This window comes from Grammomys surdaster, unplaced genomic scaffold (assembly GCF_004785775.1).
Source record: "Grammomys surdaster isolate TR1022 unplaced genomic scaffold, NIH_TR_1.0 126391, whole genome shotgun sequence".
Taxonomy (NCBI): Eukaryota; Metazoa; Chordata; class Mammalia; order Rodentia; family Muridae; genus Grammomys; species Grammomys surdaster.
Window position 1 is genome coordinate 420,575 of NW_021621185.1, and position 11,649 is coordinate 432,223.

The 11,649-nt window shown below is 37.5% G+C and overlaps 1 protein-coding gene across 1 annotated transcript in view; it reads right to left on the minus strand.

The window, feature by feature from the left end:
• Fam81b (family with sequence similarity 81 member B) overlaps positions 1-11,649 on the minus strand; it is a 104,253-nt gene that overhangs the window by 54,324 nt on the left and 38,280 nt on the right. The window contains exons 3-4 of the mRNA XM_028760087.1: positions 4,214-4,311; positions 1,683-1,747 (exon numbers count right to left, since the gene is read on the minus strand). Of these exons, the coding sequence (XP_028615920.1) occupies positions 1,683-1,747; positions 4,214-4,311 (163 nt within the window). The remainder of the gene's footprint in view (positions 1-1,682; positions 1,748-4,213; positions 4,312-11,649) is intronic.

Consider the following 11,649-nt stretch of genomic DNA (forward strand, 5'->3'; position numbering starts at 1 on the left):
GAGGCGGGACTGTGAGTGTGCACAGGGGCAGACGTGAATGCTGGAGTCGGTGATCTTCGTCTTAACTTTGATAAAATGCAACTGGATGACATAACTAAGCACATAAAAGTGTTTGCTGCCAAGCCTGGTGACTTGGAACCCACACATGCAAGGACAGAGCCAAACTCCCAAAGGTTGTCGTCTGGCCTCTGCATGTGCACAGTGACGTGCATGCTCTCACACATGCACATAGAGTACATACATACATACATGTAATTAACCTTTTGTTGTGCTGAAACAAAAGATAATGGTTTAACATTTAAGGTTGTTATCCTTCCCCAGGAGTTTATTCTCATATCTCCTGGAATGTAGGTCACTCTGCCTTCCAATTGGAATTATGCCACTAGGTCACAGCAATGATTTCTAATTTCTATTTGTCCCATGCAGACAGGTGGAAGCAACTCTGCTTTTTCTAGAATGCTAAAGTTAGGTAATATGTCCTTTAACTAATTCCATTCATTTTTCCTAGTTGATTTATGTAAACAGTACACTTTAAAACACTAAGATAGGGGTTTCTGGGAAACCAGGAGAGGGGATAACATATGAAATGTAAATAAATAAAATATCCAATAAAAAATACTAAGAAAAATAATTTCTCCTGTTTGGATCCCTATCCTCCCAAATTGTACATCCATACTCATGTGAGCAATTGCAGGGTATACAAAGTGTGAAAAGAGCTGGAACACTGGAGAACTGAAAGGAACTCAATTCAGTTGTCTGAGAACAGGGGAATGCTTAACTGTAAATATTGCAATAAAAAAGTAGAATTTAAAATCTCATAATTTTCATTGTCAAAGATGACTTTAAAAATCAGTTTACTATTTACCATGCTTCTCTTTGACTCATTTGTTTATTTGGCCATATCTCTCCTGTAGTTAGGGTGCATATTATAGAATCTGAATTATTTTAAAGCTGCTGTAGACACCAGGAACTTCTAGTTTTTGCAAACAAAAAGAACATTCCCCACTTCCAGAGTTGAGAGTTGAGAGTTGAGAGCTATAGTGCAAGCGCCAACACGAAACTGCTTTGAAGCTCTTAATGGGAGTCCAGACGACGGCCCTTTCATGAAGAGAAGACAGCTCCAACCCAGATGCAGTGCTCCACCCCTAAAACACAGAATTCTGGGGTATTTTGAACAACATGTATCTACCAATTGTTGTGTCCTAAGAACCAGAGATGTCCAATTTCTGTGGACTACACCAATGGGTTCCAAGTCCAAGTATAGCATAGTAAGTAGTAGAATTTGATTTTTTAAAAAAAAGTCAATGTTTTTCTTAAAATTAAAATGTCACGAGTTTCCTGTTTTTGTTTTTTGTTTTTGTTGTTGTTGTTTTATTTTGATGTCATGGTGTCAATGGATCTGCTTGGCTTAATTTGAAAGTTGTAGTTATTTATCTGTTGTGTTATGTGTCACTTCCGGCCCCCGTTGTATTATTTCCCCTACAGATCTGCAGGAGTTTATGAAGTCACTTAAAGAGAAGGTAGTACCATATGTTTAGAAACAGTGAGCTTTGTCTGTCTGAGGTTGTTGAGGCTTTTCTGAGAGTAGAGAGCTACTTACATGGTTTCAAAGGTTTCATTCAGCCATTCTAATCTCTACTGAGTCATTAAATGCAGGAAATAGACTTAGCTTATAGACTTACTTGTCAACATATTCAACTAGATCTGTAGAATTCTTAGTTGACATTTTGGCTGGAGATGATCTTACCTAAAACAGAGGTGACAAATTCAAAATGTATCCTGTGATGCTGTGGTAGGCTACCCATCAAACATCTTGTTTTTAAATAAATATTTTTTTTATACCACAGTTTACCTACATCATGCTTGCATTGATACTAACTAAAACTGAAATTAGGTTTTGGGGCACTCCTAAAGAGCTTTGTCTCATAGGTCTGCTAACATATCCGGAAAGGTTTTCCAAGTTAAAGTCGCACATCATTCCTAAATGAAAACTGCTACAACAAAGCTCCAGCAATTACTGACTGGGTTTTGAAAGAAGTCCAAGGACAATGAATTGTGCCTGACACAGTAATTTCCTAGGAGAATTAGCTAATTTTCAAAACAGCCCTACACAATCTAAGACAATCTACCAATCAATCTAAGTAATTTTATATTCTAAAAACCCTAGATGTCAGACTGTGGTAGATATGAAATAAAGGCATAGATCAACTACATGTATAATTTAGTAGCATGAAACAAGTTGGTTATATGAACACTTAGCTGAAAATCTCTATTTTACTATTTTGCTACTTCTAGAAGGTTTTATTTCCTTGCAAAGGTTGATAATTTGCTAACATTTCTATGAGGAAAATAGATACCAAATATATTCACTATTTCCATATATACAAAACAACTAAAACAACTAAAGGTCTAATACTTTTTTAAAGTTTAAAAACACAGCAAGTAGATTCAGTGGAGGGAATGTAAGTGATATCCTTCTTCAGTTAACAAATTAAGCAAGATATGTTTGTTGAATACTTTACTTGGGTTATATCACTGCATAATAAAACAACAGAATAAAATATTAAAAAATTATTCAGAGTTTAAGAAAATATTCAGAAATTAGTTCTTTATCCTGTTTAATGAAATCAACCATTTTCTGGATTAGAGCAAAGACATTTAATTGTAAATCCCCCTTCTCTAAAAAAAAACAAAAAACAAAATTTGAAAATCAAGAAACTCTATTATCAAGCAAATCTGTAGTGGCCATGTTGGTTTGGTCCAGCACAGTTGACAGGAGGCTATCAGAATAGGCTCTGAGCTGCCCAGTGAGCTTCTAAGAGAGTGCAGTTTCCCTGAGCATAATGTGAGTTAGAGACTGCAAGAGATTAGACGTGCCCTCGCTCAGACTTCCTCTCCAGCAGTGTTTCTCAGCCTGTGTGTCATGACTCCTTTGGAAGTCACATAGCAGATATCTTTTATATCAAATATTTACACTACAATTCATAACAGTATCAAAATTACAGTTATGAAATTGCAATGAAGTAATTTTATGGTTGGGGGTCACCAGGACATGAGGAACTATAGTAAAGGTTTGCAGCATTTAGGAAGGTTGAGAACCACTGCCCTAGAGAATGCTCTGGTGTCTGTACACAAATCTGTGTTCTGGATACCAACCAATATCCCTAGGGGACCTGACCAGATTTCTAGCCTAGCACATCTTCTCACTACTGCTTCCTACTGCAAATGCTCTGGGTCCTGAACTTATCAATGGCTTCACATCAGACATTTTCTCACCACTCCAGTGAACCCCAAGGGCAGTGGGAGTCTGGTCTTAGTATTTCCTGATCAACAGATTAGTCTTAAACTTATGCATTTAATAACCAATAATGCTGGGTAAATATTTGTGGAATGAGTTTCTTATTTATTGGATTTTTACACAAGCCAATTTTCAACTGTTCACAATGCATTTTAAAATATTATAATTCTTATCCAATGGAATCCTTTCATGTACAGTGATTTTGTTGTTCTAATAGTGCTATGAGATCAGTTTCATTGTTTTCATCATATGTGATAAAAGTTCCTTTAATTTAAGGTGATTTTTTTATATAAAGAACTTGAAGATTGAGGAAGCAGTGGATCATGTGATCATTATACGCTGAGCCTGGTTGCTTCTGAATGCTTAAGAAGTTCATTGGAATGCACAACAAAAGCAAGACCTAACTAACCTATTTTCTCTAAGAGGAAATTGAGGTTAAGCAACCATCCAATCTAACAGAGAAACTTAAAGCCAGTGCTTCATGTCATACTGGCTTTCTGGTACCTTTTTCCATAAGAACAGACTGTATATACTGCTCAGGTGTTATTAGACCTACCGAAGTCCAAAACACAACTTGCTTTGCATGGTCTTTATCATTAATGCAAAGTATGAGAAGTACTGAAAAAGGAATCATTGCATATAACTATTCTTTTTCTTAAAGAATCACTATCATAATAAATCATTATCAAATTAAAAATCTTAGACTCATATTAAAAATCATTCCAGTTAAGATATTTAGAAACAGATTTTTTTTTATGGTAACCTCACTGCTGTATCACTTTATCAAGACAGAACAACAGGAACTGCAGGGAAACAATCACTCTTCTAGGATTCCTTCAAGTTCTAAACAACCCCCAGCTTCAGAGAACTGAACAAAGTAGTCCACTCTTAATATAAATATCTGAAAGTACTTGCTTTCTTTTCTTGGTCACTGACTGAGCCAGGAAGGGGGCCATCAGGTGGATCAGGCTGTTCTTCGGCAGGCAGAGAGGCACTTTTGTTTACATCTGTATCTAGGCAACCAGAATGCAGAATCAGATTAGGAACTAACTATGGCAAGAGAATTTTTGCATTGGTGGCATTTTAAGATTTGAAGCTAGTTTCTAAATAGGTGTCAAAAGTTAGAGAAGTTTCCAACTTGTTGACACTTGCCTCTCCTCTCCTCCACCCCAGGTCTCTCATGCCAGAATCACATCTCTAGCTGATGAGCAGAACATATTTCCACAGGTACTTCCAAAAGCACTTAGCTTTGACTTAAAATATTGGGAGATACATCCAATTGTGTCCAAGAGAAGAGTTGAGGATCTATGAGATTTTTTTTTACTTTGTTTATATATTGTAAGAAATGTAAGAGGGAATATGAGACATGTAAAGACTGAGCTGTCTGTGGGTAGATACCTGAACTCATAAAGTTGATTCCCTAGCTTTATTATTACTACTTTTTGTTGACTTGCTTTTTATTTTTTAAAGGGAACAAAATTATATTTTCCTTCTTAAAAAGCCAGAATACTAAGGATTCCTGACTCCATCCAAACTGCAATCTTCATGCTTCTGAAACATCTAAGGTCAGTTGCGGAGCATTGTGACTTGGAGGGATCTGTGATGTCAGTGGGCTCCCTCTCCTACCTCAAGTACTAAGCTCTCTAGGATTTTATGAGTTTTTTCTGGTTAGGGGCTCCTCAATTCCAATTGCGCATTGACTTTGTCTCATTGAATGAAAAGTAACCCAATATTTCAATGCTACACGAGATTTAGTTGATGAGTTTGGTGAGAGCACAGTGTCCATCAAGTTAGAAGCAGGAAAGAAGAAAAGGAAAACTATCCTTAATTCCTTATTCCTTAATCTTTGTCCACCTGTGCCTGTTGAGGAAGCTAAATCCTTGAGGCCATGAGGGGAACACCTTGGGCAGCTGAGTAGCAGTGGCCTGGGTCAGGAGTTAAATAGATACTGGATTTTGGCTTAGAAGAAAACTTTATTCAGTAATTGCAAAGTGAAGTGAACTATTTAGTTTCAGAATGTTTTTTTCTCCGTTTTAAAATTAGAATTCATATGTGTTATTATTTGCTTAGCTTTATATATAGAAATGAAGCTACTGGCTAGGTTACTATCCAAATTATAGTTCTGAGTTTGTCTTGTTCTAAGGACTTAGGATGTTTAGGATAAAGTGTGATCCAGAGATAAAGATAGCCCATGATTTCGACTCCAATATTATATCCTGCTAAGCTAAGCTTTGAAACGTAGAACGGGTTTACAAGCAGACTATGTCCCCAGCTCAGCTACTCTTTTATCCAGCATCAAGTGAGATGGTTCTGGATTTCAAGAGAGTGGCTTGAAATCCTGATGCCTTATACACTATGGGAACATATGCACCACCTCTTCAAGCTTTAGCTGTTTCTTCCCTAAAATGAACCAATAGTGGTCCCATCAAGTGTCTGATTAAATGCAATATATATTATTACATTAAAAACTAATAATCTGAGTATCAAACTACTGAAAGGTAAATATTACTAATTATTTAACAATCATTTATTTAAGGAGTTATCTAAGAAATAGGTTCACGCAAGATCTGCTCCAGAAAAAAAAAAAAACAACTGAATCTGATCTTGTTCTCCAATCTTTTTGGATTATTTTCCTCCTTAAATTAGTTTTTTTTTCCTAAGATAATCTTTTACTTGATATGTAGCTTAGGCTGGCCTTGAACTCACGATCCTACTGCCTCAGTCTCCAGAATCTTGGAAACACAGTCATGTACAGCCAAACTTAGTTAAACTCGTTGTTTAACCGATGGTATTTGGCTAGAGAAAAAAGCCCCACTGAAATGGATAGTGTGACTGATTTGGACTCTAGATGTACATGTCTGACTTGTTCATAGAACAATGAGTATGTTTACTAACACACACACACACACACACACACACACACACGCCGTTGACTTCTGACCTGTGTATGTGAAATCCTTCCTGGACATCAATGATCTATGACTCTTGCTAATTTAGAGTTAGTAAAATTATAAATTAGAGTACAAACCCCAAAATCTTCTCGTTAGTCTAAACTGTTTTTTAAATGACTATATTCTGATAGTCAATAAGTATGTGAAGAAACACTCTTGAGTTGGGGTGATAAGTGTCTAGGATCATCCAAGACAAAGCTATGTGCACTGCTTGCCTTAGGAATTGCCAATCACACTGTACATTTTTATTTGCTATGATTTCTCAGGTATTTACCAGGGAATATTTTAACAAAGTAAATCAACTAAAACAGTTTTCTGATGGGTAGAGTCGAAGAGTATTGAGAAAGGTGTAACTATTTTTAACTGACATAAGCAGTGTATGTGGGCATGCAGATCTGGGTACCTGCTCCGTCCTCTGCTGATCTAGCCTTATTCCACAGGGCCTAAGCCAGCAGCTATTATTGGACAACTCTTCAACTTCCTTCACCTTTTCTCTTTTGCCTCCATGAGGCATCTCAGCACTACTAGGCAACCCCTCCCGGGGAGAGTCATTTGGATCTGGAGTATTTCTCTGGGCCTTATGTCCTTTTCTTTGGTATTCTGAGTTTTACCTACTTTGATCTTAAAATAACCTCTGATCTGTGTTTACTATTTAATATTTATAAATTATTCCTCATGGCCCATCTCATGATTCATATGATAAGAAAGGTGGTATGACTATATAAATATTACAAATAAAATTACAAAGAAGTTCAGTGATGTTAAATAACCAGCATGAGGCAATGATGAAGCCAACTAGCTCCCAAGTTTCTTAAACTTTAGTCTTGTGTTCACTCCCCCCAACCCCACGCAGGACACATTCAATAGAATTCTGCTAATGTGTGGAGATTTGTCTTCCTTGCTAAAAGGGTTCTCTGTGTTTGAAACCAAAGGAAAGCAGAGGGTTGACATTTTAGCAAGTAAAGTTGTAAAAGTATACTTTTGTTCTCCTGGAATGAAGTGACTTCTCCAGTTGTAAGAACATATGGATCACCTAGCAGAGTGTTTAATTCTTCCATTGGTATCAGAGTAAGTACATTCAGTTCTTTTAGCTATTCATTGGAGGATAATCTTTTTTAAAAAATATTTTTATTAATCCTTTGAGAATTTTATACAATGTGTTTAGATCACATTCACCCTGATTTTCAATTCCTTTGAGATCCACCCCGACCAAGTCCAATTTCTGTTGTTCAAACACTCTTGGGATCAGGCCTGCCCTGGAGTGTGCTTGACCTACCCAGGCTCACACCCTTAAAGAAAACGACTTTTCTACTCTTAGCAGCTCCAAATGCCAGTAGATCTTGCTAGGGGTAGAACTTTGTGCCCACCTACCTCCACATGCTGGAACTTAGTCTGGCTTGAGCTGGTACAGTTGCTGTCACGGGTGTCATAATCATCTGTGAGTTCATATGTGTAACTATTGTAGTATGTACAGAAAACACTTTTACTTTTAGTTATCCACAACTTCTGACTTTTATAATTTTTTTGCCCCCTTCCTCTACGAAGATCCAGAAGCCTTGTTGGGAGGGACATGATTTTTATGTCTCAATTAAGGATGAATACTCCACAGTCTCTTATTCTCTACATGTTCTCAGTTGTGGATCTCTGTTTTAATGCCATCTACTACAAAAAGAAGCTTCTTTGATGAGAGGTGAGAGATGCACTGACCTACAGGTATAGAAATAAGTCATTAGGACTCATTTTAATATTATGTCCATTTAGCAGAATAATAGTACTAGGTTTTCTCCTCAGGACTATGACTTATCTAGCTACAAGTTTTAGCCCTGAAAATGATGCCAGGTATGGATACCATTTTATTCAATCAAATTCAATCAAAAAGTAGTTGGTTACTTTCAAGCTATTCATACCAGTGGGCATACCTTTCCAGGAGAGCCATTGTTATAGCACGCAGAGTTTGCAGCTGGGTAAGATTAGAGACCCCTTTACTCCTCTAGTACTGTGCATAGCATCTTCCAGCGCTATGAAAGCTAACCAATATGGATGAAGCTTCTAGGACTGTACCAAGCTTGGTTTCTCCATGTTCTATGCTTCAAGAATACAGTGCTAGAGGGTAACCAAGAGCAGTAGCAATAACCTGTAATGTTTTGGGGTCTATGGGACTTCACTGGCTGACAGCTCCGCAAAAGAGACAACCCACTCCTGGTACTTATAGCACGTGGTGTCTAGTTGGGTATTGCACTCTTGTTATAGGGCTACTCCTTTTAAACTCTTTTTGTTTATGTTTATGTACTAATCTTAGGAAGTTTCAACAGTAGTTAGTTTCTCTACAGCTTTTTAAAAGGGTCTTTACTGTTAGTGTTTCCCATATTCCTTCCTCTACCCTGCTCGCCTATCCTCACCCACATTTAATATTTTCTGTTTCCTTTTCCTCTTTTTATCTCCCTGCTTTGAAATTTTTCCTCTTCTTCCATATCCCCTTACTAGTTTTCTAACCTCAATGAGTATTCCAATTCACATATATCTAAAGAATCAAGAATTGCATACACATGTGAGAAACAATTGCAGTATTTGTTTTTCTGCCTATGAGTTACTTTTCTATTGCTGCAATAAAACACCATTACCAAGACAGCTTAGGAATGAAGGAAGGGTTTATTTTGGCTTGGAGTTCCAGAGGCAAATAGATCCATCCTCATGATGGTGGGAAGCATGACTACAGGCAGGAATGGAAGCAGGGACAACTGAGAGCTCACATCTTGAATCACAAGCAGAAGGCTGAGAATGCCACAAGGCTTTTAAACTTCAAAGCCTGTCCCACTGACCTACTTCCTCCAGCAAGGCCACACCTCCTAAGCCTTCCTAAACAGTGTCACCAATTGAGGAGCAAGTATTTAAATCATCTAGATTCTGGCAGAAATCTCATTCAAACCACCAAACTCATTCAGGATGAACTTGCTTCCAGTTCCATCTACTTAACCTGTTAATTTTATGATTTCATTTTTCTTACCAGGTGACTGATATTCCACGGTGTAAATGTACCACATTTTCATAATCCACTCATCAGTTGATGGTCATCTAAATGGTTTCCCTTTTTTGAGTATTGTGAACAGTGTGTTGGTAAACACGGATGAACAAGTCTGCAGTAGGACATAGCCTTTTGGGAATGTACCCAAGAGTACTATAGCTAGATCACATGGTAGATATTTCTAGCATATTGAGCGATCTTTGTGCTGCTTCCCACAGTGTCTGCCTCAGTTTCTACTCCCACCAGCAGTCAGTAATGTTTACATTTTCCCACATCCACCAGCATGTCTTGTTACTTTTTAAAAAATAATCTTAGTCATTGTCTGGAGTAAAATAAAAATCTCAAAGCAGTTTTACCATATTTACTATGCTGCAATAGTATAGGAGCAACCTGAGTAAATTGTACATTTTAATTTTTCAAATAATAGTTCATATAATAATATAGTAATCCAGTATATGAATTTCTTAGAAATAGAGATATGGCTTCTCATGTTGCTGTCAGTAAAGCATGGAACTTTCCTACACTCTACCACTCCACTGCCTCTCCACTGCCTGTGGCTCTCAGCTCTGTCCCTAGTTTACTTTCCTTTAGCCACAATGGTCACCTCATGACTCTTGACTATTCCAGTAGGGTCTTTAACCTTCACTTGCCTCTTAAATGCACTTTCTCTAGAAAAACTCTCTGCTAAGCCTTGGGCTTTCTTCTGGTTTGTATTAAATGTTACTTTCTTGGACATGGATTCTCTGACTGTCTAAAACCATAGTTTCCTCCACATAAACACTTTCTATTATTATTTCCTGCTAGAAATGATATCTGTCTATCTTCTATCTACCTAGCATCTATCTATCATCTATCATCTATGTATATCTATCTATCTATCTATCTATCTATCTATCTATCTATCTATTATCTGTATCTATGATCTATCTTTTAGCATATACTGATTATTTACTGTGTGATAATCTAAGCTTCATAGAACACAGCAACTTCCTATTTGGTCCATTGCCTTGCTATGGAGGCTAACATGGTATCTGGCATGTGGTAGGTGCTTCCTAAATATGTTAAACTAAATAATTATCTTATAGTGCTGAGGAGGAAATGCAAAGACTTATACTAACAATATATTGAAATTAAATATATGCATAGACTCTAAAAATGTTTAGTTGAGTAAATTAAGTCCAGAAGACAATGAGAGAATTCTACAGAGGAATTACAAAGTGCAGGAAGCAGGTAAGTGTGGTGTGACTTGTAAAACGGCTGGCATTTTAATTAAGTGAAAAATGATACAACATCTTTCCTTAAAGACAATTCATAATCCTCTGAGGGAGAAAGTTCAGACTGTTGTTCAGGGCATCATTGTTTAATAGACAATGCTGAAAATACAAATGGTTATGAAATGCAGATAAAACATATTAGCTCAGAGAATCATGGTTTTTATTTAATTTTTAAATTTCAATCATGTAATGACTGAATTGGTATTTTTGTCACAGAGTTTTAGGAAATTTTATGAGTTGACTTAAAAAATTAAAAACAGGAAACAAATATTGATAGAATTTTCTCTCCAACAAAACAAAGTGGTTCCAAGGAACCTGTGTGTGTGTGTGTGTGTGTGTGTGTGTGTGTGTGTGTGTGCAGCAACGGCGGGGGTGGAGGGATGTGCTCTTATTGCATAGCCCCTACCACTGACAATTAGGGAGAGAAAAGACTTCTTTCCCCACCATCATCTTGCTTGTCCCGTTCTATCCCTGCCTGACTTTCTCCTGCTGTCCATTAGAAAAGACCTACCCCTTCAGTGTAGGCTTTGTACCTGATAAGGGACAAAGTCTTAGGCAGCTGTACCATTAGTGTGCAAATGTGCAAAAGACTTCTAAAACTACAGGGATGTAGGCACCAGCTCAGGAGTTTTAATGGAAGCTTACTGTCAGACATCCAAGTGTAACACACTGAAAACCTCAAGGGAGGAGCTTCTACAATGGTATGAAAGAGAAAGTCACTTTGGTCATGAGATGACTTTGGTATCCCTACTATTGCTTCATGTTCCTGGAAAGCATCAATCTAAACATTCCTTTTTGTTCTTTAGATCCTGTGTTTGAGTGAATTTTCAGAAACTCTGGTCTGGGCTGGAAGTGCTCCCTGCTTTTCAAACACCCTCTGCAGTTCTTAATTACCTGTCACCTCCCCCACCCCCAACTCCTATCCCATCCCTTTTTATCAGAGCCAAGCCACTCCCTCTGCCCTCAGGTGTCAGCTAGCATTTTGCTTTTATCCCTAGTACTGTTTATCTGGGATACTCCTTCTCCTTCCAGGCTCTTTTTCAGTTCCCTGCTTTCTGAGTCTTTTCCCTTTCCTTTCCCTTCCCTTTCCCTTTCCCCTTCCCC